The sequence below is a fragment of the Cyprinodon variegatus genome, unplaced genomic scaffold (assembly GCF_000732505.1).
Source record: "Cyprinodon variegatus isolate N-32 unplaced genomic scaffold, C_variegatus-1.0 Scaffold734, whole genome shotgun sequence".
NCBI lineage: Eukaryota > Metazoa > Chordata > Actinopteri > Cyprinodontiformes > Cyprinodontidae > Cyprinodon > Cyprinodon variegatus.
The window spans coordinates 75168-89653 of NW_015151187.1; the positions used below are offsets into that span (position 1 = coordinate 75168).

The window sequence follows — 14486 nt, forward strand, 5'->3', positions numbered from 1 at the left end:
ACTGATTTCGTATCAGATTTGTAAGGGTGAACCAAGTAAAGTAACCTGACTCCGCCAGATGGATTTGCTGGATTTGCTCCGCATATCCATCTGGAAACCTTCCGTTGAAGTAATTTTGGGAAGGGGCGAAAATACTGGTTAGCTGATTGGCCTATGTTGGTGATAGACGGGCAAAATAAACCAATCAGATCAACGAAGCATATGACGTACTAACAGAGCGACGACGAAAACACAACCACAAGCCAGGCTACTCTTGCTGCTGCAGGTAAAGGCTCGTTAGCTCAGCAAATAAGCAACATGTCGGCAAAGAATATTTGTGGTTTATGTTTTTTCAGTGAAGAAATACTCTGTAATGCCGATAAAACTTGCTCGATAACCACGCTAACGCTAGTTTCATCGGCTGAAGCCGCCATGTTCTTTAAACTGAACTGTCGCGCTTCTCGTTGCGTCACACCTCAACCCGCCTTAAAGCCAACGCTGATTGGACGTTCGTTTGGTAAACTGCTCCAAATTTTCTTTAACGGAAAGTAGCCAGACTGATCTGCGAGTGAAACCTTGAAAGCTCGCGAGATCAGGATGGTCTCACGAGGCTAATGCAGTACTATAGCATACTGGAGTTGATGGGAAGATAAAAGAAGCTAAAAACAGGCTCATCATGAAAAAAAATAAATAAATTGGAGCTATAAGGGAATAATTTAGGCCAAATTACATTTAAACTTTACTTTTATATTTTGCAATGGCCCAGTCAAAGTCCAAACCTAGATTATATTAGAAATTTTTACCAGACATCAATATTGGATCTCAAAGATGCTCCCAAAAATAAAAAAAAACATGATCCTGTCAAATATCATTTGGTATTTAATTTGACAATATCGGTATTGATTAAATATACAGATCCTAAATGTTTAAAAAATGTATATATTGGCAAACAACCACTTTAGTGTCTTATTTTCATATAACTCTTAAATCTCCAGCAACTAGTTGGCAGTTCAACACATGAGACCAGTTATGCGGCTGCTCCACTCCCAGCTGTTGCAGGGTAATATAAAGATCTTGTTGGCTTTTCCAGAGCTGAATTATTTAATAGCCGCAATATATCGTCTTTGTTTATATATCACAATAATTGGGATAAATCGTGATATGTAGCGTAACACTAGATTCTTGTCAATTTGCACCCCTCCTCTCCATCCAATCAGTCTGAGCTTAGGAGTTGGAGGAGAGTTATTCTGCAAAGTCCAAATTGTATGTGGAATAAAAACAGATGTGCATGAAACTTTTCGCTTTAACTAAAAAATAACTTTATAAACCACCAATTTCCCTCTTTCCTGCTTCGTATTTGCATATCATGTAGTTTACTCATATGGTGAAGTTTATGGGAAATGTATGAACAGATCAAAGGTAGGAGGTTTTTAATAGAAATATTTACCTCTAAATAAATATCTTTTAAACTGCTTATCATCCAAGAGAAAATAAAAGAACAGTCAAACCAGAAAGCAGTAAAGAAGATCAATGTTCACAAAAGGGAATGGAGGATTAAAACCAAAGACAAGTGGAACGCTATGGTGATAGCCGTACTGCTCCAATTGTGAAAACACAATCTATTGGGCTATCTTTTTGGCATCAAGACAATTATTCTTATCGCCACATCGCCAGACAGGACAATGTTAAAAAAACAAAAAAACAAAGAGATCTGGTCTTACCTTTACGTCAGAGAAGAACATTTTGAGCATATTAGAGGAAGGGTAGCGAGTGTAGAAGAACATCAGCTTGGCTTTCTTCAGATGGTTTGGAGACAAGCCTTCCTGAATCTGAGACATGAATGTTAAGGAGGTAAAAGGAAAACATTTTTTATAATCTACTGTACATCACTTCAAATGACCAAGTTCTGAAACATGAAGAGGTTTTTCAACTCGACAGAGCTCAGACAGACACATAAACTAAGACATTTTTTATGGTTACTGAAGAAACTTAACACAGAAATAACAAATCATGCTATTTATAATTTTACACCTTTTCTGCATTTAGAAGCTGAGCTTCATTTTAAAGAACAAAAATGGAAACCCTGCAAAATCTTTTTATTTTAACAAAAATAAAAAGAAGAAAAACTATTACCGGTAAAGCTTTTAATGAAGAATGCCTGCTGTGTTTGTCTTAGACTTTCTGTTTAATCTAACCTGACCTCAAAACAATTATAATAAAACTAAATTATTGAAACTTTAATGTTAAAATATTATTAAAATATAGCCAAATAAAAAACAGCAAGTATGAAATATTTTACTCTCCGCTAGGAAACCATTAGCTAGCAAGAAAAGGTTGTTTACATGCTGTTAATAAGTCTTCACACTACTGTCAGTCATTTGGGGTATGTTTCCTTAAATGGAGTGAATGTTGTTCGCTCCATTTAAGGATGTATTCCAAAATGAAACCTTGAAAAACTTCATCAAAAAAAGATTTTGAGAGGAACTTTTTTGTTTTCACTTATTTTTATATATTTTTCCAATTACAATTTTTGAAATCTGGTTTAATTTTTAACATTTTATTTTTTTATTTCTTAATTTACAATTGCATTTTATTGATTACATTTTTCAGATTACATTCTATCCACTTCAGTGGGTAGGCTTCAGGCTAGAGTTATTAGTGAAGAAGCATTTCTATTAGTCTGCAGGATGCAAGCAAAAATATTCATATTGGTTTATGTGTGTTAAGAGCGAGCTTTTGAAAGGGGCTTCAAGTGACAAGAATATGATTTGTAAAACCCGGTTTAAGAAGAATGTCATTTGTAAAACTTGAAAACATATAATATGTTTTGAAAAAGTAAAAAAAAAAAAAAAAAAGTTGGAAAAAGAAATCTGAGAAAGCGACATATCTACTTTTAAAAACCTATTTTTGGTTAAAGGCATAATAGAGGATTTTCACAAATGTTCTATAGACCCGCCATGTACCTGTTCTTAAGAAGGAACGACTATTAAACGTGTGCGAGAGCATGCATGTGCCCATTTCTCCTCGTGCACACTTTTGTTTAAAGGTTGTTGTTTGTATCGCTCATAGAAGCTTACTTTCCAAAAGACGATTTGCAATTTTTCCACTATGTCAGCCTCACCATTGCTAAGTCGAAATGGGGACGAGCATGTAGGACATCCTTACGTAAACATATCAACAGAATGATGAGAATTAGGAGGACCACTTATTTTGATGATCTACCCGGAAAAATAACATCCTCCACTATACCTTTTCTTTTCTTCTCTTGATAGTTCAGAATTTTCATAATTTATAATGTTAAAAAGGTATAAAAATCCAAAAAATGTCACCTATACTTTAAAAAAAGGCGTTACTCTTTTATCAACAATGTTAATCTACACCAAGCTGATCAAACCAATCATTTGAGTTCAATCCAGCTCCATATTTGACACAAGATTGTGGTATTAGCAGCATCTGTCCAAACCTGATTTACAAATAACAAAAAAAAAAAATCTTAAAATAGGAATATTTGCCCTTAATTTCAGCATGTAAATATGTGGGTTTTTTAAAGTGTAAAATAAGATAATCTGTTATTATGCACTTGTACCTAAATTATTTTATTCCAATGGAAAATTGTCTTACTCACCTGCTCAAATTCAGGGTAAAACACACTTATTTCAAGAAAATATATTTCACTTTTTGCAGTGAGGCATTCCCTTGATGTGACACTGCAAAGACTGATCTAAAAATAATAAGATTTTTCGAAAAAAAAAAAAAAAGTATTTACCCTTTAGTGAAACAATTAAGACAATCTGTGTCTCTAAAGTAAGATCATTAGATATTATGCATTTAAAACAAAATAACAGATGTATTTATTTATTTATCTAATGTAAGTCATTTTATTACAATGGTCTTACCTGTTCAATTCAAGGGAATATTCACTTATCTCAGAAATTTTCAACACTTTTTATTGATTTATTTAGTACTTCCGTATTCTCTATCCACTAGTGCTGAAATGTAGATACTTTTAGGAGATCTGGTACCTATGTGTCACTCTACAGCTTTTCCATTCAGTAGTCTTTTAGAGAAAGTTGCTTTAAATTGTCAATGTGGATGTGAAACATCGTTATCAATAGAATTAACTTGTAAAAGCTTGGAAGAAATTGTCTCTTTGCTTTTTTTGGCATACATTTAACAGTCGAGTACAACGCAACCAAAGCTGCAGTATATGTGAAAGGGCTGAGATGGTTGGAATATGAAAAGGCAAAAAGAGGTCACTCTGTTTGGATAAACATGTATGGCCTAAAACAGACTTACATGGAAGGTTTTGGAACCTTCTGACTCATTACTGAGTGGAAAACATACATTTGTATATCACATGCCCCAATTTAGCTTAAATTCATATAAACAAAGATGTCCTGGTGTTGCGATGAATCCGGTCGTTTAAACCCAAAGCAAACACTAGCACCTGCCGGCTTTTGATCCAATCCCAAAAACACCCCTGCATCCCACAGTCTCTGCGACAAAAATAATAATTTTGAGGGCCTTGAATTCAGGGGCGCCGAGAGCATGTGTGTCTAACAGCAAGTGAGTGTTAGTGCGTTTGTGTGCCGTGGCAACAGCTGTGCCCCACCATGCTGCCATTTCCCCACCACATTAAAAGGCCTATAATCTATCAGAGAAGATGAGGCAATCAATGGAGCCCCCTGCAAGGTCAATTAGCAGACAGAAAGACACACACACACACAGACACACATAAAGAAAACCTTAGGGGCCATCCACAGCTGGAAAATAGTGGTATTAAAAAAAATTATCTAAGCACAGGATAAAATCTAAAAACATGCTAAAGTGGTATATTTTAGTTTTCAGGGCTTCCTTATAATCATACACCTCTCCGAATCATAATCAAGCAAACATCTGGAAAGTACCCTGATGCGGCCACAATGTAGAAACAAATCTCGGCGCGATCCATCATTCATTTAGAGGTGGATTCATCAGGTCAGGGTACGAAACAAACACAATCGCATTGTTAACATTCATACCAACCTGTCACTACGCGTTTGTTCAGTACATTTTGTCCGGATTTTGTTCCGTTTTTTCGACACAAACAAACTAAACAGGACTGTGAGTAAACAAGGGTGATATAATATGATGAATAATGAGTAATTGGGCTTTGTTTTTGGGTAATTTTTTGTGTAATAGTAGCTAAAGGTGGTCTCTTAATAAACAACATGTTCTTTTTCCTTCCATTCCTCATCCCCACTAGTCCGCTTCTCCCTTCCTATTGGTCTGTGTTTAGCCCCACGCATGTCTGTCGAAGAGCCTGTGGGAGTTGTGCGGAGCTCACTATACCAGCGGTAACTTGACCTTGTTACCAGGTGTGTGTGTGTGGGGGTTTGTGTGTAAATGGGAGGGCAGGATTGAGAGGCAAAGAGGGAGGGTAGTGGGATAAATTCATATATGAATGGAGGACATCTGCTCAGCTCAAATTTAAAGGATTAAAGATACAGAGACCTGAGTGTGTTTGCTGAAGAAGAAAAAAAAAGGACTTTCAGGTGAAAGATGATCATTGCAAACTGTCTTGAGGAAACAGCAAAAAATAGGAACATCCCAACTTGAATAAAATTCTTAATTAGTTAACTGATCATTTATATATTGGTGACTTTAATTTGCCATTTTGTCTTTTATTTTTCGATTCACTTAGTTTGAAAATTGAACAAAGATACTTCCCTAGTGGTTGCTTTGGAAACGAGGAAAATTGACCTAAAGGAGTCCTTGAGATGATGCTGTCTTTTTTGCAGTTTGACCCAGTAAAGGCCAAAATCTTTCAACGTTGGCCAAAATCACATTTTTTTTGTTGAAAAGAGCTCCCTGTGACTGCTTTATAAATAACACCTTTACCCTTGTTGATACTTTGCAAACGAGTTTAGTTCAAAAGGAATTAATATTACAGAGAGTACTGGAAAATGGAAAAATTAAATCACCTTCTCTTAGACAATATTGCTTATTTTTACGGTAATGCTGACATTTATACCAGGAGGTGTGATGAAATCACAATAATCATAATAATTCATATTTCTTAAGGAAATAAATCACTATCACTGCAAACTGTGTGGTAAAAGATATTGATGAATTGTACAAATGAAATTATGTTTTTATTTTAATTCATCAAAATTTCTAACCACCGGTTAAAAAGAAAATATGTCCAATTTGAACCTATTAATCTTATTTGTTTAGAGGCATTAAAATAAAATAGAGATATATTGTGTCATTATATTGGGTCTTTTACTTTTTATATCAGATTAATATTGTTATCGAGACAATAACATTAACATTTTAAAATAAAAAATTCCCATTTTCAGTCTATCTAGCAATTAGCTGCCACACACCAACAATGAATTTTTATTTCTTAAAAGAATGGTAGCTGACATGTTTTAATTAGATTCTTCTTTTTTTTTTTTTTAAGTACTAATGTTCTTATTGTACGACTTTTTGTACCTTTTGACATTAGGGTACATTTGGTCAAAAAAAATCTAGAGACAACAGGAAACAAGGCTCCATTAGTATGCTACTGAGCGCTATTATACGGAAAGCAGTTTTGAGGTTTAATGGCATTGTTTACAACATTAAGTGATTTTTTTTATAAATTTTAAGTTGTGAAACTAGAAACTGTACTTGAAAAAGCTACTGAATGTATGAAGCTACAAACCAAATGTGGTAAGTAAGTTTTGCCTATTAACTTGTAACCCGTACTAGCTAGTCATTGGCTATCAACCCACAAGCTAGCTAGTTTTTCACTCAAAAGAGTACTTAGCTTACATTTTGTTTGGATTTTTTTCACATAGTTTTCTCTCAACAATTTGTTTTTTTATTTTTTTTTATTTTAATGGATATTTTCCTTTTTTCACCATGTTAAAATCAGAGTAAATTTGGAAAAATCTAGAAGGAACCAACAGCATGTTACTTAGGATTATCGTAAGAAAAGCAGTATTTAGGTTTTGATGGCACTGTTTAAAAACTTTAAGTAATTTTAAAAATTCATGTTAAGTATTACAACAAACTATATATATATTTCCGGCACAAAAATATGATGTACATATGGTGAAGCTACAAACTAACAAAACTTACTAAATTTAGCTATTGGCAAATTCAAAACTTTGAACTCTGTCAAATTATTAGCTCATTAAGAATGTGATTTTGAAAATAAACCGGGAAAAAAAATGCTTTAAAGCTTAGTCTTTGTCTATAAATCAATTAAGCATTTCAAAGATTTGTTTTTCTTTAACAAATGAATAGAGGAGCATTTTGGTATGAATCGGCTCAACAGGATCAAGAGCCACGTCAAATATTTCTTGTCTTTCCATGAAAGCAACATCTAAATTAGCTTTGAAGACGACGTTGTAATTGAAACCCCATCACAGCTGCAAGGAGTCCCCGTTTTTCAGGTTCAAAGTCTTATTTCTCTTTTTACTTTGTTGTTCAAACGTGCGCATTTGTACACATGTCCCTGTTTGCTTTCTTGTCTGAGTCAAAGTGAGGTGGCCTGGAGATGCCCCCCCATATAAAAGGTTAGGAATGAAAAGATAAACAGCTACCTGCAAACACCTGTCCACATGCATGCGCCATGAAAGAAGAGGGGGGAGTGTTTCTGCGTGCATGGGTGTGTGCACTAAACATACACAGCTGCCTGGCAACTAAGAACGACGGACCAACAAATGAAAGTGAGTGGGTGGGTTTCAAAAAACATTAGGGTGAAGGAGATGGAGCTAAATACGATAAAGACGAACTTCACTTTTTAAATAACACTCTTTTCCTTATTATTGCCAACAAATCTGTTACACACAACTTTAGGGAGCTGCCGTCAATAAAACCAAACATTTGCCTGCTCCTCTAACATGCTCTTTGAAATATGATTAGCTTTGAGCTCCTGTGAACAAGGTCTTACCTCACACACATGCACTCAGACAAAGTGAAATATGATTTGCTTTGAGCGTTTATGTACAAAGTCTTTGTGATGAAAGAGAACCTAACAGCACCGGAGTGTCTCAGACAGTGCAAACAGTGTGTGTCTGTGTGTGTGTGTGCATGTTCAAGAGGGAGCTCACTAGCCTCTACCCTGCACCTTTAAACAACACAACCTGCTGCACAGACTTAAAAGAGCTGGAGAGAGCAGCGTGCGACCTGTTTAATCTTCCCCCTCTTGCAAGACCCGGCGCGCCCTTTTCATCTTCCCTACTCGCTGTAGAAACAAGAGGCTTAGAGCAGGAACCAATTAATGCAGATTAATTGATATTAAAGACTTTTTGTCACTTTGCCTCCTGCTGCTGCCTCCCTTTATGAAAAATGTGACTCTTGTGGGCAAGAGAACTAAAATATGAATATCCAGGATCACAGCAAGAGTTTTGAGGCTCATCTTCCAAATCAGTATAGGCTATACCTTGGTGTTTTTAGAAGTATGTCTAACAGGGAACTCATGAGTTAGCAAAATACTTAAGAAATGTTTGACTCTTCTAGGACTTTTTTTAGACATTACCTTCAACAATCAACATGGTAAGGATACAGTACTGCCTGAGTAAGGAGATATGTCAGCCATATCCTGCAGATCCCCACACTCTGACTTGATAAGGGACAGCGACAGGCCCTCTGGTCCGTGCTGGCTTTCAGAGCTCTGTCTGTGGTGATGGTGACCCATGTGGCCCCCTCCGAGAGATGCCATTTTGGTTCTGAGGCTGACAGTTTCCCGGTTTATGTCCATAGAGTCGGGGGACACCCGACTGTGGTCTTTCGTTCCTGGAGGGTAGCCACCTCCATGTGACCCTAGGGGATTCTGAAAGGGGTAACCCATGAGGGGGATGGGAAACGGGTGGCGAAATGACGGAGGGCTGAAGCCAAGAGAAGCAGTGAGCGGAGATGGGTGGAGCGAGGGATGATGAGGAGGTGGAGGGGGGGGAAGAGAAGGGTTGGTGGTCTCTACTGCGCTGCCACCACTCTTGCGCACTACCAATGGCAGTGCCTCCGTTTGATCGTTGGGTGTTGGCACACCACTAAGCCTGCTGCTCAGCCCACCGAAGGAATCAAGGGGGCTGGGGATGATTACATCCCCAAAGCAGTGCAGCCTCTGGTTGGATGAATGATAATTAGGGGTGGGACTGCCTTCACCGTTCAAGCTGAGTGCCAAATTACCGCCACCAAAGCGTGACTCTGGGGTAAGTGGGGGTAGTGGCACAAAAGGTGGTGGACAGGATGAAGATGAGTTGGAGGAAGAGGAAGGTGCAGCTGGTGTGCTACTGTGACAGCTATGATGGTGACTGGCAGTCTGTTTGGGAGAGGAAAAACCTTTGACAACCGTGTCAACAACCTGTGATACGGCACAGTTTAGCTCCTGCTTCAGAGTCTCGGCCAACTGCCTACCCCCACCTCCCCCACCTCCTGTTACTGCTCTCCTCTTTACCCCCCTTTCTCCATTTCTTTCCTCCTCTTCTCTGCTGTCAGCGTCCTCCTCCATTTCTCCATCTATCAACGCTTGCTCACGGAGGAGGGCTCGAGCCCGGTCGAGAAACAGTCCTGGGTCCAGTTCAGAAAGGTCATCGTGGCTGTGCCGTCCTCTGTCTCTGTGCCTCTCCTCTAGGCCGTCGGAGCGGATGCTGTCCTCTGAAAGGTTGCCGTCCTCCTCTCTGTCCCCTCCTCGGTTGGCTTGTCCGTTCACTATATTTTCTTCCTCTTCCTCTGTCTCAGAGTCATAGATCTGGTAGAACTTCTCTTGCAATTGGCGCAGTTGTTTCTACACAAATAAAAGAAAAGAAATAAAAGACTGATTTGTTTACGAAACACAGATGAACTCTTATGTCATATTTAAAGCTTAAGAAATTAAACGAAGAGGGAAACAATTGGCTAAAAATTGTGGACCTTTTTTTTTTAAAAAAGGTCTGGTTACCTGCATGTCTTCAAGTTGTAGTTTGAGTTGCCTTCTTTCTTCCTGTCTCTGCTCCTGCCTGGAACAAACCAGCTGGGTGAAACTGTGTTGCTGCTGAGGTAGACGCTGCTTCCTCTTATTCTCTCTGTAAACTTCACCGATGCCAACCACTCCACCTCGTGAACCAGGAGAGCTTAAGAGGGAAGGGCAGTCCCCACGACGGCCGCTTTCCTCCCCTCTGCGGTTGTTACTGTTGCTACTGCCATTTTGATTCTCATGATTGCCTTCTTGGTTGTGGTCGCCGCCGCTGGGACGGACCAACGGGGAGTGACTCATGCCACGGATTATGTTCTCTACGCGGGCTCTCTTGGCACGAAGATGCTCATCGGACAGTCTGTCCAAGTCGAAGGAGGTTAAGGATTGAGTGGAGGTGTGAGAAATGTGATTTGAGGGTGGCAGTGGTCTTCCGAAGTTGGAGGAAGAAGATGAAGGAGGTAATGGAGGACCAGGGGAAAGGCAGTCAGATGGACTGTCCCGCGAAGAGTTACTACAGGCGTCTTCTGCCTGAATCTCTGAACCTCCACTGGACAAAGCCCCACTACCCTGCAAAAAAGAACAAAAAGTTACTTATTTGTCAATTGTTGATGTAAACAGCATTAATTTTTAACCTATATTGCTGATTTACTCGTACCTGAAAGCCTGAGTCACTCCCTCCATTCTTTCCTATATTGTTCTTTAATAACTGAGAGATAATAGTAGCCCCAGGAAAAGGTATCATGGCATCCTCATAAGAGTTGGCCCTCTTCAGCAGCTTTCTGAGTACATTCGACTTCTCCCCATCACCATTGGTGGGCCCATGGCCGTGACTCCCCAGTGAGCAGTCGCCATCCTGATCAGGGCCGTGTGACTGGTTCATGGCGTCAAGCAGGGTCTCCCGGGAACGAGGGAATATAGCACTACCCACGGTCCTTTTCACTCCGATGTCGACACGTCTGCGTTTGGTTTGTCTGGTTAGGAGGGTGGTGCTGTCATGATCAGGCATCACGCAGGGCAGCTAAACAGGCATGTCCAGGGGGGGCCTCACAGTCCAACGCACAGTGAGAGGATTCGCTGAGAAACAGAGTCAAAATGAATTACCATTGGGTTATTATAGTCAGTCTTATTTGTGTTTTTTTAAACTGTTCAAATAATTAAATAAAAAAATAACAAACAGTTTCTTGCCTGGCTTATATTTTGCTGACAAAAAAAAAGAAACAAAAAAAGCAAGAAGTGGCTTTGTTTTTTTTAAGCGAAGGGAATGCCTGAAAGTAAAAACATATTTTAAAATGGCTCAAGGACATATTCCCACATGAACGAAGCACCAAAAAATCATTTCCTCTTTCCTTTACGTCCCCTTAAGAGGCAATCTTGTTTTCTGCATCTTGGAGCGAGTCGGGTCAACTGGTTCTTAATGCCAGAGGTGTTCCCTTCACTCTAAATTTAACATGTTCTTCCAAGTTGTGTATTGTTTCGATGGTTAACTGTCTCTCTTGAAAAAAAAAAAAAAAACATAAACCAAACTAAAGTTCCTGGCCATTAGTTATTTTAATCTGAAAAAGAAGAGACACTATTGTAAATGTCTAAACTGATGCAGGCATTCCCGAGGTGTTTTTCTTTACCTATTTTAAAGGACTAGACAAGGTTATTTTTGTCAGCCTGTAATTCTGTTCAAATCACCTTGTTTTTCAATGCCTGTGAAATATACAGATCTAAATCTGCTCTTTTATTATTTAAGTGAAACTTTTCATAAATGACTTCTACAGTAGTCCGACAGAGCGTACTCTGGAGGTAAAGCTGTGAACCCAGCTTTGTGTTTGTTCTTCAAACAGATGGACATTGGACCTTTTTTGAGTAAACAAGTGAGGTTAAAGCAATGTTACCTAACTCAATTTCACAATACACCCATTTATCGATTTTTATTGACATGAAATCAACTAATACGTTTTGCTTGAAATTTAAATTACACCACAGGAGGCAGAGGGAGAAGCAGATTAAAACAATTAGACGGAAATAGATTTACTTCAGTTGATTTTGCATGAAACTGAGCAGAGGTGTCGAATAAAATTGTCCATATTATGTGAATTTAACTGATTTAAGTTTCAGGTTTTAAGTTGATAAACAGAGGAAGAATAAAAGGAATCAGGGCAGCTGTCCCTTTTTGAGTTAAACTGTTCAAAAGCTTTTAAAAAATGAATTATTTCAACAGTTTTATTTATCTGTCACCGTTTGGACAGTTAGTTGTCCATATTTTGTGAATTTCTCAGATGGCTTGCCTTAGCACCAGAAACTTTGGGGACCCTAAATCCTTTTTTTAAAGACACCGTGGAAGTTTGAAGAACCTTTCAACAGCTATTGTTACTTTAGCTTTAAATTTGTAAACCCCACTGATTGTAGTTCATTTTATGCATAAATCATAGTGGTTCATACATGAAAGGATGTTTTGCATCTTTTACAATAGGGATAGAAGTTTTAAAACTGTTTCCAAATCCAGGCATTGCCAGCTCCAACGAACATGACTGGCAGAGTTGTTCCAGTTACGAGAATGCATATTTTTGCAAGAGATTTCAAGGCCATGATTCAAACAATACCCTTTTTTTTTGCTATGCAGTTGTGAAGAAATATGTTAGCTAAGAAGACCTGAAAAGTTTGTTTCATTTAACCAAAATAGGTCTGTTTGTTTTATTTTTAAATCACTCAATACATGCATACACACCTTCCTCTCTGCTGGTGTTATTTGTGCACATCTTATTCTAAAAAGAGTCATTTTGCAACAGAATCACAAATACCATCAAACATTTCTATTCCAAAGAAGCCAGTTAAGATTGTACTTACACACACACACACATGCAAAAAAAAAAAAAGTTGCAGATTAAATTTAGCAGTGTTCGTTTAAAGGTAAAACTTACTGAAAAAGGAGATGTGAGACAGTGCGAGTGTGTGGTTTTGATGTCAAAACTGAAACTTGAGTTTGACTCTGAATTTAAAGAGCAGGAAAACCAACCACACAACTGAGAAGTGAAATGCAGGTAATGACTGGAAAGGTTATTTTCATATCTAAACTCTGAATGGTTAATACTCGGATTCAGAAATACCTAATTCAGCCAAATTTGACTGCTTTAAATTTATTTGAGTTTTTAAACTCTTCAGATTATCTAACCTAAATCTAGATTGAAATTCTAATTTGTAGTCCTTAACCTAAAAGGCATCATTGTGTCTCTAAGTCCGGAGTCTTGTTACTTTTACGCACAGGAGATCTGTAGATAGGGGGATATTTGTCATCTTCTAAACAACTAGACAGTTGAAGGAGGATGAATCTGCGCTCCCAAGATGAGCGCATTACCATCCAGAAATATATTTTTTGACTCTTATGCGGCGTTTATGTTAAACCAAAACCATTTAAGAGTAAAAACTGACTATAGTCTCTGAGCTTTAATCGGAAAAAGAAATGAAAATGATGTTTTTAGTTGATTTGAAAACGTGCGTCAGTAAACGCTACTTTTTTGTTGTTGTTTTTCTCTCAAACAGAAGCAGATAGAGACAAACTGAATGCGGAACAAGTGCCGCCTCAGACATCTGGAAGCTTAACTTAACCTGGATTGGGTAAAACAGGAATAAGCTTTTTTTTTACTTACTTTCTTTCTTCCCAGCGCCTCTCCGAGACCCTCCGTCAAACTGAAGAGACAGATCCACACTCGCCTCCGAGATCAATGCAGCAATTTACTACGGCCAAGTGGAGACGTACGCGTGTGCGCGCGAGGTGCGTGCGTGTGTGTGCGGGCGCAAGAGAGAGAGAGGGAGAGAGAGAAAAGGGACGCGCAGAGATGGAGAGAGTGCATGCTTTTCAGCGCGCCGCGCTCCTGCCGGGATGGAAAGTGTGTGGTTATCGAGCACACCCCTCCGCCAGGTTCCGCGTCCCGCTTTATCCTCTCTGAGCGGACTGGAAGACTCTTATGTTAAGAAACAAGAAGAAGGGAGGAATAAAAAAAAAAGAAAAAATATGAAGGATACGTGAAGACGCTGCGTCACTGGAGTGAGGTAACGGCTTCACCTGACCAATAAGGACGAGGAACCGGGTTGGCGGTGAGGGGGGGTGTTGGTCACTGGATAGTATTTATAAAGAGGCGCGCTAATAGAGCAGAGGAGAAGGGACAGGAGAGAGAGTAAGTGGGAACTGGGATTTCCCTTATTTGCTTAAAATATTGGCTGCCTTTTTATAAATATATAAACTAAAGTCTTATAACTAAGTTAGTAACAAATAATAAGCAACTTTTTATATAAAACGATTGATAAAAGCTATAAGTAACAATTATCTTCTTATCTTCTATCTTTTTTAATTTTAACTTTTTCATCTTTGCTAATCTAATAATTTTTTACTATTTTTTACTATTATATGGCTTCCCTTTTATTAATCATCGATGATAAATTAATATTAAACATTGCCTGCTTTTATGGGACCTGTATAAAACTAGTGAGAGCTGTACAAATTTATGACAGAGTAAATAAAATCTATCTATCTATCTATCTATCTATCTATCTATCTATCTATCTATCTATCTATCTATCTATCTATCTATCT

General features: G+C 38.3%; 1 protein-coding gene across 1 annotated transcript in view; it reads right to left on the reverse strand.

Moving 5' to 3' along the window:
• The window catches only part of LOC107097929 (prospero homeobox protein 1-like), a 44623-nt gene extending 30900 nt beyond the window's left edge, over positions 1-13723 (reverse strand). Inside the window, exons 1-5 of the mRNA XM_015395290.1 lie at positions 13543-13723; positions 10563-10981; positions 9893-10474; positions 8519-9739; positions 1701-1808 (exon numbers count right to left, since the gene is read on the reverse strand). Coding sequence (XP_015250776.1) covers positions 1701-1808; positions 8519-9739; positions 9893-10474; positions 10563-10913 — 2262 coding nt within the window. The 5' untranslated portion in view covers positions 10914-10981; positions 13543-13723. The remainder of the gene's footprint in view (positions 1-1700; positions 1809-8518; positions 9740-9892; positions 10475-10562; positions 10982-13542) is intronic.
• Between the last annotated feature and the right edge of the window lie 763 nt (positions 13724-14486).